At 44.3% G+C, this 21,570-nt stretch overlaps 3 protein-coding genes, 1 long non-coding RNA gene and 1 pseudogene across 4 annotated transcripts in view; 3 read left to right on the top strand and 2 right to left on the bottom strand.

Moving 5' to 3' along the window:
- Positions 1–21,570, top strand: part of LOC108701997 (traf2 and NCK-interacting protein kinase) — a 1,005,599-nt gene that overhangs the window by 902,706 nt on the left and 81,323 nt on the right. The gene's annotated exons all lie outside the window — the stretch shown is intronic.
- On the bottom strand, positions 3,464–4,992 carry rhagl.L (Rh associated glycoprotein like L homeolog). The gene has a single exon (XM_041577447.1). The coding sequence runs from the start codon at positions 4,921–4,923 to the stop codon at positions 3,502–3,504; it is 1,422 nt and encodes a 473-aa protein (XP_041433381.1). The 5' UTR covers positions 4,924–4,992; the 3' UTR covers positions 3,464–3,501.
- Positions 5,474–5,563, top strand: LOC121398480 (annotated as a pseudogene).
- The window catches only part of LOC108702054, a 65,768-nt gene continuing 57,213 nt past the window's right edge, over positions 13,016–21,570 (top strand). Inside the window, exon 1 of the long non-coding RNA XR_001933239.2 lies at positions 13,016–18,543. This is a non-coding gene — a long non-coding RNA (uncharacterized LOC108702054). The remainder of the gene's footprint in view (positions 18,544–21,570) is intronic.
- Positions 18,069–21,140, bottom strand: sox18.L (SRY-box 18 L homeolog). Its single transcript, NM_001088633.1, has 2 exons — positions 20,768–21,140; positions 18,069–19,842 (listed from the first exon to the last, which is right to left on the bottom strand). Exons 1-2 carry the CDS (start codon positions 21,072–21,074, stop codon positions 19,058–19,060), a joined length of 1,092 nt encoding a protein of 363 aa, NP_001082102.1. The 5' UTR covers positions 21,075–21,140; the 3' UTR covers positions 18,069–19,057.

Genomic DNA, 21,570 nt, shown 5'->3' with positions numbered 1-21,570 from the left:
TGGGGGGGGGGGGGGAGCGAATACATATATATTCACGTTCTAAACTGATTGCTATATAAGGAGTGATGTACCCCACATTGTCATGCAGCACTGTCACCCTTTCAGTACTTTGTGAAGCAATACGCCAATGAGAATGTGGTGCAGGATGTTAAAGGAGAACTAAAGCTTAACTAAAGAAGTAGCTAGAAATTGTGTACATTATGACATTTTGGGCTTCTGTACCAGCCCAAGGCAACCACAGCCTTTTAGCAGGGAAGATCTGTGTCTCCAAAGATACCCCAGTAGCTCCCCATCTTCTTTTCTGCTCATTTACTGCACATGCTCTGTGTTGCTGCCACTTACTGAGCTTAGGGACTTACTCACAATATACAGTACACATAGAATAGAAATGTCATAATATAAGGCTGGTTAGTAGTTAATACAGATAATTACTACATGGCAGCACAGAAACCAGTGCAACTAGCATCAGAATTTATCATCAGTCCTGTAGCATCAGCTTATAATATAGGCCAACCTCATTTCTGATGGATAATTTGTGATGACCCCTAAGCAGCTGCTTAGAGCCCACTGAGCATGTGAGTGTCACACACTTTCCAAGATGGTGACCCCCCCTGTGACAAGTTTGAAGTCCCGGATCATTGCTGCTATTGACAAGCTGAAACTTTATGCTGGCGCAATAAGTTTAGAATATAAAACTTGGTGTTTATTTTATCAATTTTAATTTTTAGGGTTTAGTTCTCCTTCAAAAAAAGGAGAGTGACAATGGCAACAGTTATTGTCGTTTGTTTAAGGGAGTTTTAGTACATTTGTTTCTCCCATAATTGCCTGTTTATTCAGTGGGTGGGCATGAGTTTGGGTGCAGCCGCTTCACCTGTGCTATTGTAATTACTGTTGTTCCCTAAAGGAAACTGACCTGCCACAAGCTATAAAGCAGCCCCCAATCACCATGTAGCGAGGCACGGTATCTGCACGTATCCTATTGGCTGCTGGTGATCCAATGTGGAAGAAATGACAGGCGGGAGGCAACATTTAGAGAGGGGAGTAAGGAGGAAATGGAGAAAAAGACAGGAGATGAGGTCAGAAAGTTGCTAGAAATGTGAGAAAAACAAGCGGAAAAAAGACACCAGAAATAGTCTGTTGGTTGTGATCTCTCCCCTGCTGCAACTTGTGTGTGAGGAGTAGGAGCCAGGTGCTACTTGTTGGGGTAGAGAAAAATCAGCTGTGACTTTGCGACTCGAAAGCAGGAAAGAGAATGCATTGTGGGGTAATTACAAGAGCCGTATGGATAGAATTCCTAGGGAGAGGCATCCCTACAGGTATGGGATCTGTTATCCGGAAACCCGTTATCCGGAAAGCCCCAGGTCCCGAGCATTCTGGATAATAGGTCCCATACCTGTACTCTCCTCCTGGCACCAAATCTGTCTTTCCCTGATGTTTTGACCTCTTTATCTAGTGCATCATAAAGTTGTACAATTGGACCGATCCAGCCAGATTAGCAGTTTTGCCCTGGGTTAATGTTTGACAGCGGATACTAATGGAAAATAACAGGGACCCAAATTTGCCTCTAAGCAACTTTGCAGACATTGCACCAATAAGCTTTATGATAACGTTTCCCAATCAGCAGCTTACATTGCACCTGCTAGGCATCTGTATCATTAAGGTTCTGTGAGCTGGAACCATATACATGGGGCCTCAAGAAGGCAGTGTACAGAGGTTGGGACAATCTATTATACTACCTACAGCCACTGGTTTTCTCACAGATCCATAGTTTCAATGTGAAGCACAAAGTTACATCGGGGCTGGTGCAAGTCACGTGCAAGGCATATGGGTGACAAACCAGGTATAACATTGGTTCTCTTCGGGCATTCTCTGAGAATTCATTTTTGCAGTCTCCGCACTCTCAGTTGATGCAGATTAATTTGCATGCAGGCATAGAATCTGCCCTTGGGCACCCAGTTCTACTGGCGCTCTAAGCCTAGGGTGGGAAATCACGCCTCAAATATATTAGGTGCAACAGAGTTAAAGGGGAAGTAAAGTCTAAAATAGAATAAGGCTAGAAATGCTGTATTTTGTATAGTAAACATAAACATGAACTTACTGCGCCTCAATCCTAATCAAGCAAATGATTTATGCTTTCAAAGTTGGCCACAGGGGGTCACCATCTTGTAACTTTGTTAAGCATCTTTGCAAGACCAAGACTGTGCACATGCTCAGTGTGGTTTGGGCTGCTTAGGGATCGTCATAAATTATCAAAACAGCACAATATCTGCCAGTCGATACAGCAAGACTGATTAATAATCAGAATAGGCAGACTGCACTGGGTCCTGTGTTATCATGTAATCTAATGTGGATTTTATAGTTCTTGTATTGTTTAATACAACATTTCTCCAACTCTGCAGAACCAGTGGCTGCTGCAAAATAATCCTCCAAATAGAATCCCAGTTTATCTGTTTAAATCTGGCTCCGTGATCTTTGCACCTGCAGTTGGAGTTTGAAACAGTAAAGGGGATGTAAAGGCAAAAATAAAATCTCTATACAGTAGCCGACTGCTCTACAGGGAAACAAACAAAGCTGCTTGAGTTCTGCATGGCTGGGAAGTAAGGCGGAGGCTCCCCCTGCTGTTCATAAGTATGACAGTTTCCCTGCCCAGCAGGGACAATTCCTATCCACAGCAGTAAATGAAGGGAGAATGTCACTGCATACAGTCAGGTTTCTTATAAAAACGGTACACATTTTTTAATTAAAGTATAACGAAGATAGGTTTCTTTTTCATTAAAGAAAGTAAAAATGGGATTTAATCTTTTTTGCCATTACATGCCCTTTAAGGTTTCATATCTTACCTATATGACAGTTTTACCCATATTGAACCCTGATAAATGAGACAGAGAGAGCTCATATGTGCACTGCTGCTGCAAAATAACCGATATCTATGGCACATGGGTTTTGTCCCCCCCATTTGATCCCGTCTGATGCATGCAGCGGTAACAGGGGGACCTCCGCACAGAACCATTCAAGGGACAGGCAGACCTCAGCAGTAGTATGCTGATGGGAGTGATTTGATGCTGAGGTCTGCCTCTCCCAACTCCGTATGCCATCAGCTTGGTGATTTTTATTGAGTATTATTTGTAGCAATGACAGGCGCGAGGGATTGTTTGTCCATTGCTGAGAGCAGGGTTGACAAAACGCACCCATAGGCCAGCAATGGTTTGCAGTGCTATTTGCACCATAAGAGGCACTTTTAAGACAATCTGCCTTTAAATTAACTGAAGCAACTCTAAAGCTTTTGTAAGTCAGCTATTTGCATTTGTCTACTCGGCAATCAAAATAGCAGTTAACACATTTCTAACAAATCCAAAAAAGTAGCGTTTAACACTGTGTAATTCCAATACCCATTCACAGATATTTCCATATTGCAATAAAGATAAAGCGCAAGTCAGGCACGAGAGCATAGTGCCACAGCCTGTATATCAAAATCCATTACAATGTCTTATTGGTGTCATGTTATACTTGCTTCAATGGCACTATGAGTTCTCTCTGGGCTTGAGCATTTAAGCTCCATGTTTCTTCTGAGTCTGTGGGAATCTGGAAATAGGGCTGATCATCGAAGCACATTTCATCAGATGGATGGACGAGACAAGGGGGCTTCAAAATTAGCCCAGTTATATAACCTCCAAGAAGTGACACGCCAAAGGTGACCCCTAGAGCAGCTGCCTGATTCAGTGCTTGATCCTTTGCATTCCAGGCTCCATTACCTTCTACCGTGTCTGAACTAAACAACTCTTTCTCTATAGAAATGTCTGAAGTGATCAATCCGCGCAAATTATGTCCAGTGGTGTCCACTCTTTCAAAAAGAATGGCTAAAATGCTACCCAGTGTGCCAAGGATTGCTGGCAGCCCATGCAGGTTATGGATTCCACACTGGTCTTGTACTTTGAGTTTTATTTCTAAAAAGGGAGCGATATATTGGAAACCGAGAATACAGGACAAAGCTGCAATACATCCCAGTCCAGAAGCCCCTGCTGGGGTAATCATCATGTCTGCAGAAGCTCCAACAGCAACTCCTCCGGCCAGAATTGAATTCTGTAGGTGCACCATGTTGATACGTCCTCTCTTGTCCATTAGACTAGACAGAGCAAAGGTAGTGAGGGTGCTGAAACTAAGTGCAAGAAATGTGTTCAGAACCGCTCTGTGCTGAGCCTCTGCTGACTTGGCTAAGACGGAGTTGAAGCTTGGCCAGAAAATCCAAAGAATAATTGCCCCCAACAGCGAAAGGAGGTCAGTGGTGGGGGTTGTAATATTTTTTGAGTGACCTGCTCGTAGCCCAGGGCGATAGAGTATCCGAGAAACCCCCAGGCCAAAATAGCAAGAGAAAACATGGATGGCAACTGTACCTCCTATATCAATTATATGGAAATAGTGATTAATAAGCCAATCGTTCAACACAAACAGGGGAATCTCTAGCATAGATAGTAACAACAGCTGGACAGGGCTGCATCTTCCCAGAATGGCCCCAGCAGAGATAAGGGCTGTGACAGCAGCAAATTCAGCTTGCATCACATTCTCCAAACCAAAGTGGATCTTGCCATCTCTATAATGGTAGAAAAAGCCTTGAACAAGCACAGCCCACTGTATAGAGAAATTGGCTATCACCAAGTTGAAGGCCATGGCCCCAAAGCCATAAAGCTTGAGAAACGAGAGCAGAAGTCCAAGTCCAACAAACAGCATGAGCTGAATATCTTTAAAGAGTGGAAAATAAGTGTCCATGTCGTTCTTTTTTGCCACAGTGATGTTGGAAAGGGATGCGGCACTAGAGAGTTCATCGTAGCTCAGAAACACGGCAAAGATGCCAATCAGTATCCCTTGGAGCAGGAGCAGAAGAACAGGCAGTTGGCAGCGAACACTTGGGTTGAACACTATAGACATTTTAGCAGGACACAGAGAAATATGATTCTAGTCTGTTCTATTCTTTCAGCACAGCATTGAGACGTTGCCTGATTCTAATTGGCTGAACCTCAGATGCAGTAAAGAGGCTGTTCCTGCTGTGCACTGAACTTTGTGCTCCAACAGTATACAATCGATTAAATATTACCTTTTATTAGCGTGTTACAAGTAGCATTTACATCTCACCTGGACCATTGAATGCTTATCTGAGTGAGAAAACCCTGGGGGCATTGAGTCATTGTGGCAAACCAGTGAGCTATACCATGGAACTTTCTCAGGAGAAGTCTCTTTGCGTGTGCAAAATGCAATAATTGAATCAACTCTCTCAGGAGCAGTCTCATACAGTATGTCTGCAAGAGCAGTCTCATTATATGTGCAAGATGCAATATTTAATCAACAACCAGGAGCAGTCTCATTATGTGTGCAAGAAGCAGCACCATACTTCAATTAGCATGTGAAGTCTAGTTATGTGTGCAAGATACAACACTATAATCAGCTCTCAAGAGCAGTCTTGTTATGTGTACAAGATGGAATTGCTTCTCAGCCTTTTGGCTAAGATCATGTGTAGTATCTGTTCTTATCGGTGGAGGGGGTATATCACTGGTGAAGCAGAGCAGCACTTGCTCCTCTGGCCCAGGGATGGCAGTAAGATTGAGCCCGAGATGCACCACCAAGATTTGCACCCTAGGGAGCCAGAATAACAGATGAAAGGACACCAATGGCACTTTTGTACTTTGGTGCTTTTTAACTGCACTCTTGCTCTTAAACCCCAGCCTTTTGGCCCAGTGCTTAGAGAAGTTTTATAATCCAGCCTATAGGCACTTTTATGGATTTTTTATGTTATTTATTCTTTTAACCCTTAGTGGGTCTCCCTGGACTTTTTAAAATTTTTTTAGCACTTTTAGGATCACGTGCCATAACCCCTGGGTTACACACTGATATACAGGGAAGATGTGTGGCCATTAGGCTCCTTCTCCCCCTAAACCCACGTCCAGGAAGATGGTGCAAAGACTTTGTGATCCTCCTTGGAGGACCACTGGTGTTCCTGACCCTTTTCTCCTGTGGGTCTATTGGCTGGGGAAGTTCGGGACAAAGACTCCCCCTAGCTTCAGCAAATGGGATTCTGAAGAAACTCAATAGAATCTGCGCCTTTTGTCTCGGGGACTCTGGGTTTTTATTGGCCTTAAACTGGCCATAGATGTACAGATATAATTGTACGAATCCTCGATTCGTATGATTTTCAGACCGTGTGTGGAGTGTCCCTACATTTTTCGTGCCATGGCGGACAGTTTAGAAAATTTCTGTCTGCTGCAGATAATATCTCTGCATTTATTGCGATCTGACAATTTTCAGTGGGAGACTGTCACAAGCTAAGTCTGACATAAACTTTTGTATGATTGCTGTCAGAGCAGAACATTGTCTGCTCTGTTCTATTTTACTACTTTATTCAAACTGAAGGCTAGTGGCAGATCGGGAAATGGGGACATTTGGGATCTGTTAAACGAGTATTTGCCTGCAATTCCATATATTATCAGCGCTAGATTGTTTTCATATGGTCAGTAAATGGATGCTGGCATGGTAAGGATATGGTACCCATGCCAAAAGGAGAAATGTTGTGTGTGTTCTGTTGGACATAGTCACTGCACTCTTCACTGGCCAAACGAGTCTCCAAATAAAAGGAAATATACAGTGTTAGCAACTTGCAGATGCCTCTTTCTCAGGGTAGGGTCGATATCTTGAAGAAATGCTCATCATGTCTTTGAAGAAATTGACCTCAGCCAATGAAATATTGTAGCTTCACCATAACCTGAATTTATTTGTAATCAGAACAGGAGGCATGAGTACATCTACATGGTTGAGGGCCGGTGGGACACCGGAAAAAATCTGGTGGGCTCCAGCCTTGGTGTGCCCCGCCGGCCGAGACCCACTCACTGCACAAAGTTTGGCTTCTGAACTTCCTGGTCATCCACTAGAAAAAGAAGTTAGGCATGGGTGCTGGAGGAGGGTTGCAGCTGGGGTGGGGGGTCGCCCCCCCCCTGTCGGACAGTGTCAGTAATATTAGTAATAATTCAATTCCCTTGCGACCTTGGCAGGGGATTCACAGAGCTTGCCTCTGCCAATGTCCACATACTAATTTGGAATGATCATCACATCCAGGCTATATAAATGCACTGTGCACCATCATAAGCCATTGCAAATAGGAATGTGCCTACTTCATGTTAAGTCTGGAGCCATTTCTCCTTTGTAACATACATGTATAGGGATCCTATAGCACAGTGATCCCCAACCAGTAGCTCATAAGCAACCTGTTGCTCCCCCACCCCTTGGATGTTGTTCTCAGTGGCCTCAAAGCAGGTACTTCTTTTTGAATTCCAGGCTTGGAGGCAAGTTTTGGTTGTATAAAAACCGGGTGTCCTACCAAAAAGAGGCTCCTGTAGGCTGCCAGTCCACATAGGGGCTACTAATAGTCAATCACAATCAGTGTCGGACTGGCCGGGCCAGGCCCCCTCCCCCGATGCTTGTTTTTTTAAAAAAAGAAGGGATCTTTGTTGATGCACAGTGTGCGCATGCGCGCCGATGGAGCGCCGTGTGTGCATGCGCACTGAGGGGGCTCCGCACGACGCTTTGCAGCAGGGGGATGGGGGGGGCCTGTAAGAGGGGCCCTGGACTGGAGTCCCGGTGGGCCACCAGGCCCCCCAGTCCAACCCTGATCACAACCCTTATTTGGCACCACCCAGGAACATTATTTATGTTTGTGTTGCTCTCCAACTCATTTTACATCTGAATGTTGCTCACAGGTGAAAAAAGGTTGGGGACCCCTGCTATAGCATCACTGTTACCAATGACAACCAAGGCTGCTGCCAACAAGTGTTCAAGCACTATGGGTGTTAATGGCGCTGTAGGCTATGAGCTTCTTTTGCATAAAAACTGACACTTTTTAAATCAATGCATGGTTGCGGATGTGGGTGATACTGCAAGTGGGTGTGCTTAAAATAAGTGGCGCATGGCATATCATCACTCCACTTTTTTGGGGCACTTTAAACACTGGCATCATGCTACCTAATTCTCAAGTCTAGAAGAGGAGCCTGAGCCAAAATTCTTAAAAAATCTTAATAATTGATAGGGATGGGCGATTTTTTTGGCCTTGTTTTGTCGCAAAAATTACGCCCATAGACTTGTATGGCGTAGTGCGTCAAAAAAATTTCGCCACACGACAATTTTTTTGACGCCCATAGACTTAAATGGGCGTCGGCGACAAATTTTTGGTGAAACAAAACTGGTCAATCCCTATTGATTATATGTTGACAGATGCTGGGAATTATAGTCCAGCAGTATCCTGGGACCCAAGATAAAAAACAGATGACTGTATCCAGGGGTGATTCTGGACCACCCTAAGTCAGCCGTCCCTTACTACCTTTTCTGCGCTCCAAGAGGAGAGAGGGGGAGGCTGCATCGCTAGTGCAGAGAATTAAATAGTGCACTCTGACCTGGAAAAGACACATTTCCATTTTAAAAAACTGAATTTCAGCTCTTAAAATTACCAGTAGCACATTTTTTGTATCCCTGGTAACAATAACAGAACTAGTAGTTCCCAGGTCCGGGTGCAGGCAGTGCACCAGGGCCCCTACCCCCTTCCGGATGCAATTTTTGTGCCAGATTTGTACCTGCGCTAGCGTCTGGCGGGCCCCAAGGCAAAAAAATCTCTGCCGTTATAATTGATTATATGTTGACAGATGCTGGGAATTATAGTCCAGCAGTATCCTGGGACCCAAGCTAAAAAACAGATGACTGTATCCAGGGGTGATTCTGCACCTGGCCACCCTAAGTCAGCCAGCCCTTACTAACTTTTCTGCGCTCCAAGAGGAGAGAGGGGGAGACTGCATCGCTAGTGCAGAGAACAAAATAGTGCACTCTGACCTGGAAAAGACACATTTCCATTTTAAAAACTGAATTTTAGCTCTTAAAATTACCAGTAGCACATCTAGTAGTGCCCCTACCCCCTTCGGGATGCAATTTTTGTGACAGATTTGTACATGCGCTAGCGTCTGGTGGGCCCCAAGGTGGTGCGGATCGGAGTGCAAATGCACCCACTGCACCCCTAGTAGTTCCATCCAGGTCTGGACTGGGATTCAAATTAGGCCCTGGCATTTCAAGTACGCAGAGGCCCAAACAGCCCTCACCAGCCCATTAAATAGTGAATGAATGTATATGCCACCTTACAGCAGCCCCTCAGATTGCCAGTCTGTGCCTGTTCCACCACTGCCTGGTAACCTACCACACACTGAGGGCAGAAGTGGCCCCTGACTGTATCCAATACAAATAGTGTCTTCTGCTTTTAATTTCCAAATGCCATCTTTTGCTTGATTTAGATTTACAGGCCTTTATTTAAACATTGCTAACTTTCTACTTGCAGCTGCAGGGACAGGGAGTGGTGGGGTAGAAATGCACTTTTTTTTAGCCTTTTTTTTACCTGTATGAGTCTTTTTACATGTGAGCAATCAGATGTTGCAAAGCAAAACAAACGCAAAGCTCACGGGACACATCAGCACAAAGGAATGAGGTCACTTTGGAGAGTCTTGGAGCCAGAGAATGGTGAAAGAGGAGCAAGGGCGGAGGTGGTAGTTATTCTTTTCTTCTTTTTGTGTGTCCGGAAAAAGCTGCACTTTACAAGCAGGAAGGTAAATAAGAAAATACCCACAAAATATTTTACAGGCACCTGGAAAGCAATGGAGACCTTACCTCTCCTGAGACCACCAATAATGGCTCTGGACCAACACAAAAACACTGAACTGCCCCTACATACAACATGTAGTATTAACCCACTCCTTGCCAGAATGGGAAAACATATTTTGTCCAAATCTAACGGAGAACCTGTTTCGGACTATCTGACTTTGCATCAAAATCTTCTAATTTTTTTTAAATTCTCCTGTTTCTTATAGTTTATCATTTTGAGTCACCCTATTAAAACATTAAGCACCTTGTTTTGTAGATGAACCCAGACTAAATACCTTCCTCTCTCTGTGCCTCAATAAGCAAGTCTTCACGGGGTCTCTATTGTCTCAGTCTAGCTTAGGCTGGAACCTCTTATCTCAGTTTATCCCCGAGTAAGGTTTAGGCAGAACCCTATATCTTACTGTATCCCTTTCGGGGCTGAACCCCTATATCTCCTGGCATTCCCAAGAGATATAGACTGAGATCCTTTCTCCATCCCTGGGGCTAAGCCTTTATCTCATGATCAAGCTCCATGTCTCAATTGTATCTTCCATACATCCTCAGTCCTCCTGTCTGGATCAAGTTGAGCCCCTGCCAGGCTTAAGGTCAAGATCACTTCTCAACCCCTAATTATATTCATGTTGAGTCCCCGTAGTCATCCCGAACCATTGGCTCGTGTGTAACATGTTGCTCACCAACCCCTTGGATGTTGCTCCCTTTGGCCTCATATCAGGTGCTTATTTTTCAATTCCTGGTTTGGAGTTTTGGTTGCATAAAAAACAGCTGTACTGCCAAACAGAGCCTCCTGTAGGCTACCAGTCCACATGGGGCTACCAATAGCCAATGACAGCCCTTATTTGGCACCCTCTTGGACTTTTTTCATGCTTGTGGCTCACAGTTACAGTTGGGGACACCTACAGTTGTGTATCCCTATCTTGTTGCACTGTCCTGTTAGGCAGAGTCCATGTAAATTCCCCTCCCCTCTCCCAAGTCAGACTCTGGCTGGGCCCCTGTATCCCTGGCCCTGTGCCATTGGGAAGGCACCCAGCTGCATGTTGTTGGACTGAGGGGAAGAGATTAGTACCGGGAATTTCCTGTCCATTTCCGGTCCCAGTTTTCCGCCTCGCGCAAAGCTGAGAGTTTCCTGTTTGTGCTGATTCCCGCGTTGTGCCTGAGGTGCTGGTCACATGATGTCTCTTAACCCATTCCACTGCGAGGGGGGGGGGACAGAGTCCAAAAACATGTACCAGTTTTCTCACCTCTGTGCTGCTCATCTTTTATCAACGACACCTTTTATAGTTCCCATTAGTGTCACTCAGATTATATAATATCGATAAAGGGATGTCGATTCTCATGATATATATATATATATATATATATATATATATATATATATATATATATATATATATATATATATATATATATATATATATATATACAGTGGTGTGAAAAACTATTTGCCTGATTTCTTATTCTTTTGCATGTTTGTCACACTTAAATGTTTCTGCTCATCAAAAACCGCCTGTGTGAAAAAGTGATTGCCCCCCTTGTTAAAAAATAACTTAACTGTGGTTTATCACACCTGAGTTCAATTTCAAAGGTTATAAAGCCATTTCTAAAGCTTTGGGACTCCAGCGAACCACAGTTAGAGCCATTATCCACAAATGGCAAAAACATGGAACAGTGGTGAACCTTCCCAGGAGTGGCCGGCCGACCAAAATTACCCCAAGAGCGCAGAGACAACTCATCCGAGAGGCCACAAAAGACCCCAGGACAACATCTAAAGAACTGCAGGCCTCACTTGCCTCAATTAAGGTCAGTGTTCACGACTCCACCATAAGAAAGAGACTGGGCAAAAACGGCCTGCATGGCACATTTCCAAGGCGCAAACCACTTTTAAGCAAAAAGAACATTAAGGCTCGTCTCAATTTTGCTAAAAAACATCTCAATGATTGCCAAGACTTTTGGGAAAATACCTTGTGGACCGACGAGACAAAAGTTGAACTTTTTGGAAGGTGCGCGTCCGGTTACATCTGGCGTAAAAGTAACACAGCATTTCAGAAAAAGAACATCATACCAACAGTAAAATATGGTGGTGGTAGTGTGATGGTCTGGGGTTGTTTTGCTGCTTCAGGACCTGGAAGACTTGCTGTGATAGATGGAACCATGAATTCTACTGTCTACCAAAAAATCCTGAAGGAGAAGGTCCGGCCATCTGTTCGTCAACTCAAGCTGAAGCGATCTTGGGTGCTGCAGCAGGACAATGACCCAAAACACACCAGCAAATCCACCTCTGAATGGCTGAAGAAAAACAAAATGAAGACTTTGGAGTGGCCTAGTCAAAGTCCTGACCTGAATCCTATTGAGATGTTGTGGCATGACCTTAAAAAGGCGGTTCATGCTAGAAAACCCTCAAATAAAGCTGAATTACAACAATTCTGCAAAGATGAGTGGGCCAAAATTCCTCCAGAGCGCTGTAAAAGACTCGTTGCAAGTTATCGCAAACGCTTGATTGCAGTTATTGCTGCTAAGGGTGGCCCAACCAGTTATTAGGTTCAGGGGGCAATTACTTTTTCACACAGGTTTGGATTTCTTTTCTCCCTAAATAATAAAAACCCTCATTTAAAAACTGCATTTTGTGTTTACTTGTGTTATCTTTGACTAATAGTTAAATGTGTTTGATGATCAGAAACATTTTGTGTGACAAACATGCAAAAGAATAAGAAATCAGGAAGGGGGCAAATAGTTTTTCACACCACTGTATATATCAGATGTTTGTAGGGGGAGATTCCTGTAGGAGGTAGATATATGTAGTGGGTAGATACAGTATATGTAGGGGGTAGATGCATGTTGGGGGGTAGATGCATGCTAGGGTGGATGCATGTTGGGGGTAGATGTATTTTGGGATTGATATCTATTTATATAGAGGGCAGATGTATGTAGGGGGCAGATATATGTAGGGAGTAGATATATGTAGGGGGCAGATGCCTTTAGGGGGTAGATATATAGAGGGGGCATATGCCTGTATTGAGTAGATATATGTAGGTGGTAGATGCGTGCTGGGGGTGGATGCATGTTGGGGGTATATATACATAGGGGGTAGATGTCTTTATGTAGGGGCAGATATATGTAAAAGGTAGATATATGTAGGGGGTAGCTATATAGAGAGGACATATGCCTATAAGGGGCAGATAAATCTGGGGGTAGATGCATATGCCCCCTACAGACATCTGCCCACTACATATATGTAGCCCCTACGGGCATATACCCCTAAATATATCTACCCCTTACATATATATATATATATATATATATATATATATATATATATATATATATATATATATATATATATATATATATATATATATATAAAAGGGGTAGAAATATGTTGGAGGCCGATGCACATAGGAAGCAGATGCATGCAGGAGGGATGCACGTTGGATGAAGAACTAGGCATTTTGAGGGTTAAATGACTCTTCCTGAGCCGGTCGATGAGACAGAAAATTATATATTGGGAACAGGAAAGCAGCTTGGATTCCACAACTTCAAGAACAATACTGTGAATTTAATTTCAAGCCAAAAATTAATGTTATTAGCCAATTCCCCCCCAATGTGTCCTGGGGGATGGGGTACCCTGTGCACAGAGACAGGCGTGTGTCAGTGTCTGTCTGTCTGTGTTGCACAGGGGCGCCGGGGGTGGGTTGGTTTAATGTTTCGCTGCTCTAAAACTCAATTTTCATCTCTTTTTTTGGTATTTTGTTGTTTGCTTCCAATTAGCGGATCTGGTTTTACTTACGGAATAGAAAGCAGAACCAGAGATTAGTTTAACAAGCAGCAGAGTAGGAGGAGAAATGTGTTGGTATAGTGAGGGGCTGTTTGTATAGTGTTGTATTTTTGCCCAAACTGGTGTACTTGTGTCCCTACTGTTGTATTTGTAAACCAAACTGGTGTACCTGTGTCCCAACTGTTGTATTTGTGCCCAAACTGTTGTACCTGTCTCCACATTGTTGTATTTGTGCCCAAACGGGTGTACCTGTGTCCCTACTGTTGTATTTGTGACCAAACTGTTGTACCTGCTTCCCTACTGTTGTGTTAATGCCCTAAATGTTGTACCTCTGCCCATACTGTTATATGGGTGGCCAAACTGGTGTACCTGTGTCCCTGCTGCTGTACTTGTGCCCAAACTGTTATACATGTCTACACATTGTTGTATTTGGGCCCAAACTGGTGTACCTATGTCCCTACAGTTGTATTTGTGACCAAACAATTGTACCCGTGTCTCCAACTGTTGTATTGGTGCCCAAACTGTTGTACATGTCTCCACATTGTTGTATTTGTGGCCAAACGGGTGTACCTGTGTCCCTACTGTTATATTTGTGACCAAACTTTTGTACCTGTTTCCCTACTGTTGTATTTGTGCCCAAACTGTTGTACCTGTCTCCACAGTGTTGTATTTGTGCCCAAACGAGTGTACCTGTGTCCCTACTGTTGTATTTGTGTACAAAGTGTTGCACCTTTGTCTATACTCTTACTTGAATGGGTGCCCAAACTCTTGTACTTGTGTCCACACTGTTGTATTTGTGCCCAAACCGTTGTACCTGTCTCCACGCTGTTGTATATGTGGCCAAACGGGTGTACCTGTGTCCCTACTGTTGTATTTGTGACCAAACTGTTGCACCTGCTTCCCTACTGTTGTATTTCTGCTCTAACTGTTGTACCTCTGCCCATACTGTTGTATGGGTGGCCAAACTGTTGTACCTGTGTCTATACTCTTGAATGGGTGCCCACACTCTTGTTCTTGTGTCCACACTGTGGTTGTGTGTTGTATTTGTGCCCAAACTGTTTAACCTGTCTCCACACTGTTGTATTTGTAAACCAAACTGGTGTACCTGTGTCCCAACTGTTGTATTCGTGCCCAAACTGTTTTACCTGTCTCCACACTGTTGTATTTGTGCCCAAACTGTTTAACCTGTCTCTACACTGTTGTATTTGTAAACCAAACTGGTGTATCTGTGTCCCTACTGTTGTATTTGTGACCAAACTGTTGTACCTGCTTCCCTACTGTTGTATTTGTGCCCTAAATGGTGTACCTCTGCCCATACTCTCGAATGGGTGCCCACACTTTTGTGCTAGTGTCCACACTGTTATATTTGTGCCAAAACTGTTTTAACTGTCTCCACATTGTTGTATTTGTGTCCAAACTGGTGTACCTGTGTCCCTACTGTTGTATTTGTGACCAAACTGTTGTACATGTCTACACATTGTTGTATTTGGGCCCAAACTGGTGTACCTGTGTTCCTACTGTTGTATTTGTGACCAAACTTTTGTACCTGTTTCCCTAGTGTTGTATTTGTGCCCAAACGGTTGTGCCTGTTTCTCTTCTGTTGCATTTGTGACTAAACTTTGTACATGTTAACTTCCATTTACATTTGTGGTCAAACTGTTGTACCTCTTTCCCTACTGTTGTATATGTGCCTACACTGTTGTACCTGTTCCCCTACTGTTGCAATTGTGCCCATACTCTTGTACCTGTTTCCCTACTGTTGTATTTGTGCCCAAACTGTTGTACTTGTTTCTCTACTGTTATATTTGTGAACAAACTGTTGTACCTCTTTCCCTACTGTTGTATTTGTGCCCAAACTGTTGTACATGGTTCCCTACTGTTGTATTTGTGCCCAAACTTTTGTACCTGTTTCCCTACTTTTGTATTTGTGCCAAAACTGTTGTACCTGTTTCCCTACTTTTGTATTTGTGCCCAAACTGTTGTACCTGTTTCCCTACCTGGCCCGGAATGGCAATCTGTGGGTTCTGGCAAATCCCAAAGGGGCTGCTATAAGGTGCCATAGAAAGTCAGTATTTAGTGGGCTGGTGGGGGCTGTATGGGCCTCTGTAAGGGCTGATTGGGCCTCTGTATACCCGAAATGCCATGGCCTATTTTCATTCTCAGTCCGGACCTGTTCCCTACTGTTGTATTTGTGCCCAAACTGTTGTACCTTTTCCCCTACTGTTGTATTTGTGCCCAAACGGTTGTGCCTGTTCCCCTACTGTTGCATCTATTACCAAACTGTTTTACCTCTTTATCTACTTTTGTATTTGTGCCCGAACTGTTGTACCTGTTTCCCTACTGTTGTATTTGTGCCCACACTGTTGTACCTGTTCCCCTACTGTTGTATTTGTGCCCGAACTGTTGTACCTGTATCCCTACTGTTGTATTTGTGCCCACACTGTTGTACCTGTTCCCCTACTGTTGTCTTTGTGCCCAAACTGTTGTAACCATTTCCCTACTGTTGTATTTGTGTCCAAACTGTTGTGCCTGTTTCTCTTCTGTTGCATTTGTGACTAAACTTTGTACATGTTACCTTCCATTTACATTTGTGACCAAACTTTTGTACCTCTTTCCCTACTGTTGTATTTGTGCCCACACTGTTGTACCTGTTCCCCTACTGTTACAATTGTGCCCAAACTGTTGTACCTGTTTCCCTACTGTTGTATTTGTGACCAAACTGTTGTACCTGTTTCTCTACTCTTGTATTTGTGCCCAAACTGCTGTACATTTTCTCTACTGTTGCATTTGTGACCAAACTGTTGTACTTCTTTCTCTACTGTTGTATTTGTGACCAAACTGTTTTACCATTTTCTCTACTGTTATATTTGTGACCAAACTGTTGTACCTTTTTCCCTACTGTTGTATTTGTGCCCAAACTGTTGTACATGGTTCCCTACTGTTGTATTTGTGCCCAAACTTTTGTACCTGTTTCCCTACTGTTGTATTTGTGCCCAAATGTTTGTGCCTGTTTCCCTACTGTTGTATTTGTGCCCAAACTGTTGTACCTGTTTCTCTACTCTTGTATTTGTGCCCAAACTGCTGTACATTTTCTCTACTGTTGCATTTGTGACCAAACTGTTGTACTTCTTTCTCTACTGTTGTATTTGTGACCAAACTGTTTTACCATTTTCTCTACTGTTATATTTGTGACCAAACTGTTGTACCTTTTTCCCTACTGTTGTATTTGTGCCCAAACTGTTGTACATGGTTCCCTACTGTTGTATTTGTGCCAAAACTTTTGTACCTGTTTCCCTACTGTTGTATTTGTGCCCAAATGGTTGTGCCTGTTTCCCTACTGTTGTATTTGTGCCCAAACTGATGTACCTGTTTCCCTACCTGGCGCGGAATGGCAATCTGTGGGTTCTGGCAAATCCCAAAGGGGCTGCTATAAGGTGCCATAGAAAGTCAGTATTTAGTGGGCTGGTGGGGGCTGTTTGGGCCTCTGTAAGGGCTGATTGGGCCTCTGTATACCTGAAATGCCAGGGCCTATTTTAATTCTCAGTCCGGACCTGTTCCCTACTGTTGTATTTGTGCCCAAACTGTTGTACCTTTTCCCCTACTGTTGTATTTGTGCCCAAATGGTTGTGCCTGTTTCTCTACTGTTGTATTTGTGCCCAAACTGATGTACCTCTTTCCCTACTGTTTTATTTATGTCCTTACTGTTGTACCTCTGTCAATAGTGCTGAATGGGTGCTCAAATTGTTGTACCTGTGTTCCTGATGTTGTATTTGTGGCCACACTGTTCTACCTGTGTCAGGGAATGGGAAAAGACGGATCAATATGTGTTATAAGATTGTGAGGGGAGGTGATTGGTTTACTGAGTAAAGATGACTGCTGAACAGTGAGAGAGTGAACATTTAAGTAAAGCAATGAATATTATTATTAACATGTATTTATATAGCGCCAACATATTGCGTAGCAATATATGAGAGGAAACAAGACACTGGACAGTCGTTTGAAAACTTTTATTTCCCAGATACACAAGGATGATCCTCTTGCGTTGTATACTGACATACTTGTGCACACGCTCATAGAGCTTGGGGTGAGTATTGGCACTGAGCAGGGCCATAATCAGTATTCATGTGACCCCATGCCCTACTAATTTAACTGTGTCTCCCTCCCAGGGGGCCCGGTTATTATTACCTATCATCTGGGCCCCTGGGCTGTGGGCCTGATTAACAAGTATAAAAGAAAATGAAGGCCCCGTGCACACCAGACCCTGAACTGCCCCAGACAGACCCCATTATGCTGAAACCAAACCCACAATGTACCCATACCCCACAAGCTCCATCCCTTTGCACTCTACAACCTGACCCTTCATATCTATTGGGGGCCCCTCTGCCGCAGGGCCTGACTGTAGTAACCCTTGACTCCCCCTGAAGGCAGATCTGGCGCTCAATATGCCTTTGTGTGTGATAATACCCCTGATCTCCATCATTTGCCCCAGCGTGGGATCTGTGGTACAATAATGTCCCTGATCTCCATCATTTGCCCCAGCATGGGATCTGTGGTACAATAATGTCCCTGATCTCCATCATTTGCCCCAGCATGGGATCTATTTAATAAAAATAGAAACACTTTTCAAGAAAGTCAAATTTTCTTTATGTAAAAATACAAAAAAATATAAAACACAATTAACATGTGACTCCAGGTCATTACACTACAGAGTGGGGGACTGCCTCTCTGCTCTTCTTCCTCAGGTCTCTGCCCGGAGTGAATGGGGATTCAGGATTATGTTGGTCATGTGGACGGGTGAAGGTGGATCCCATAATTACTTACCTGCTGTACCTGACTGCTGGCATCATTGAGTGAATATTTTAGGTATACTATTTGACCAATGCTGCACTGTATGTGGCAAAACATGGAGTAGCGCAATCAAAGATATTTGCAGGTAAGAGGTTAAGATGAAACCCCTTGTGCACTGAGCATAATGTAGATTTAAACATTACAGTAGGAGCTGTCATACTAGTGTTATCATTTAGGACATTGAACCCTGGCGTTTATGTTTTGCAGGAAGCTGAATGCCGAGGTGTGTGTCACCCCACTGCTACTTATATGTAAGTAAAAGGAATGTTCTGGGCACATAAAAAACTATTTAAGGATTTATTAGTGACCTCCCTCAGGCCTCAGCCTGATCTTTCCTGCTGCAAACAACTGAGTCCTGCTGTGCATTCGGGGCTGTTGGGTTGAGTGTACAAGGGCTAGTCATTGATTTAGGATATGCAGCTGACAGACAGCATGAGTGAGATGTTTTTAGCAGGAAAAATGAGGATGTGGGAAAAGAACAATAAACCTTGTTGGGACCAAAGATTTATTGAACATTGGGGTGATTGTTATAGTTATACAGCTTCATGTAGATGAATGCTAATGGATTGATGAAAAGTCCTATAATGAGTAGATAGTCCCTTTAATGTGTGTGACTATGTGGGACTGGAACTTTTCGGATGGGATTTCAAATGTGCCCCCCCTTTCCCATTACAAAGTGAAAATTGGATACATTGCTGTGCCCAGGTTTGCAGCTGCCCCACTATTGCACAAGGCACTGACCCCTAGTCCCTGAAGTGTCCCACTCTAGCCAGTAATACAGGGGGTATAGTACATAGCAGTGCTGGCATCAGAGAGAGCAGAAATAAGGCTGTTCTCCTCACAGGGTATAGTCCTGGGGGCCCCCAGCTTGGACATGGGGAAGGAGTATCCTGGCCTCTGAGTTCTGCTCATATTCAGATACTGGTCAAACTCGTTTCGGTCAAAGTCGCCCCACAGCTCAGCCTGATTTAGGTGATCCATGGCATCCAGGGCTGGGGCCTCAGGTGGAGGGGAGAGCTGGCCAAGAGGAGTGCAGACTGGTGAACCTCCATGAGCTTTATAGTAAAAAGCTGATGGTGTGGGAGTCCTGAGGAAGCTTCCCATGTGTGATGGTGAACTGGAATAGGGCAAAGAGATCTCCCTCATGGTCTTCTCCTGGCTAAAATCCATCCCATGCTGGTAAGTTCTGAAGGGTACAGGGTCAGTGTCCTCCCGCATGTGAGGAGGGAAAAAAGCCGGCTCACTGGGTTCCAACACATCTAGAGGAGACATCTCAGGGGTAGGCAACCCATAGCTCTCTAGTTCACCGGAGCCGCCCAGGGGGTGCAGGTTCCGGAAGTGTGAAAGGTTGACCATGGGTTGACCTCTTGTGAACCCTTCATTTCTCAGGAGAGGGGAAGGGTCCATGCGCTTGAGCTTCTTGGCCTGCTTCTTCCTTCGCGGGCGGTACTTGTAGTTGGGGTGATCTTGAAGGTGCTGGACCCTTAGCCTCTCCGCCTCCTCCACAAATGGACGCTTCTCTACACTGGTCAGGTTCTTCCAGGACTGGCCTAAAGGGGGAACAATAGGGCAGGTTATTAAAGAGGGAACAAAGCTAAACATTTTCTATATGACAGAGATGGAGGCTGATGAATATAACTGTACCAGCTATGGGGGTTATTCTGGGAACAGACTGTCTCTACTGAATGATTTGGGGAGGTCACTAACAAGAAACAAGGTTATTTGCCCTCAGTAGCTAGCATTTAACCCAAATCTTTATGCTAGCACATTTAGTGAGGTACCAGCACTGATGCCGGACACATGAGAACAGGTATTTATATGTACTCCCAATTCAACAGTTTGCATTTCACATTTCATTGCCAGTCTGCTGAAACGTATTCCCATGCTACATGCTTGTCTGTGATACCAGCACTCTATTGTCTCTATTCTCCTCCCCACTATGCCAGTCTTTGATACCACACCCCATGCCAATCTTTATACCCCTGTGTTCTGTAAAGCGTCCCACTTCATTCCTTTCTCTATTCTTCTTTCAACTGTGCCAGCCTGTGATCTCAACCACGCCAAAATGGGATTCGTTCACACAATGTCAGTCATTTAACCTTGCCAACTATACCAGTCTGGATACCTACAGCTCTATTCCCCTACTCAGCATACTAGTTTGTAATATCCCCACCCATGTCAGCCTCTTGTCCTCCTGCCCACCATGCTAGTTTGTAATACTACACTAATCTTTATTCTCCTCTAGTCTCCTCCAACTTTCCTGCCTACCATACCAATCTGTATTCCCCTCCCCACTATAGTAGTCTATGATACCTCCAACCAAATGCCAGTCTTTATTCCCTCTGACCACCTGCTGGCCCATCATGGCACATTATCAGGCTGTTATTCCCACACCTCGTGCCAGTTTTTTTTTCCTTCCCCACTATGTAACTTTGAGATACCCACAGCCCATTGCTCATGCCACCCAGGTCTCACCCAGCATCTTGCTCAGTACAGCATTGTGCAGGTCAGGGTTCTGCTGTGCCAGTCTCTTCCTCTCATCCTTGGCCCAGACCATGAATGCGTTCATAGGGCGCCTGATCCGCGGGTCCCCATGCTTCTCCTCGCAGGTGCTGAAGCCATATCCAGGCTTGGGGCTGGGTGCAGGACTGTCTGGAGCTGGAGGGCTGCTTGGGATCAAGCTGACTTCAGGCACAGTATCCGCAGGAGGGACCCATGTACTGTTCACCCCCTGGCACAGAGTAGTCTCCTCTCTGCAGTAACTAGACTCAGATCTATGCATTCCAGCTGGGCAGCTCTATTGAACAGAAGTTGGCACTCCAAAATATTCTACAAAACTCTGGGTGACACACTGGGTCCTGTTGTGCTCTGACAAATCTGGGTTTCAATCTGGTGTGTGTGGTGGTCTGTCCTTGTGTGCCCTATGCCACCCTTTATGTCCCCTGGTCCTATGCTGTCACTCAGCATCCAGTTGTTTGGGGCAAGTTTTAGCAGCCAGGGCCAAATATAGAAAGCTGTCACCAATCAGCTGCAGGGGGGAGGAGACTGGTGGGGGGGATGCTCTACAGGGTTTTATCCTTAGTAAATCCTGGATTAACCCTTTGCAGTTACAGCTGAGTGACTGGCTGTGTCTTTTACCTTGTGCTGCACACCCCCAAATAGACACACATTAGGCATTTACTGCACAATTTTGGGCACAAACCCCTTTCTGGACTTTTTAATAAAGATTTGCTTTTTATACCTGAAAACTTCCCTATTAGAATATCTATACATATTGC

This window comes from Xenopus laevis, chromosome 9_10L (assembly GCF_017654675.1).
Source record: "Xenopus laevis strain J_2021 chromosome 9_10L, Xenopus_laevis_v10.1, whole genome shotgun sequence".
Lineage (NCBI taxonomy): Eukaryota > Metazoa > Chordata > Amphibia > Anura > Pipidae > Xenopus > Xenopus laevis.
This window is presented reverse-complemented; position numbering and strand designations above follow the sequence as displayed.

What these genes read in the sequence shown, in the direction of transcription:
- rhagl.L (XM_041577447.1), bottom strand. Translation starts at nt 4,923, where the DNA reads ATGTCTATAGTGTTCAACCCAAGTGTTCGCTGCCAACTGCCTGTTCTT.
- sox18.L (NM_001088633.1), bottom strand. Translation starts at nt 21,074, where the DNA reads ATGCATAGATCTGAGTCTAGTTACTGCAGAGAGGAGACTACTCTGTGC. An exon ending in TGTACTGAGCAAGATGCTGG is followed by an intron (nt 19,843 to 20,767) that starts GTGAGACCTGGG and finishes TTCCCCCTTTAG; the next exon opens with GCCAGTCCTGGAAGAACCTG.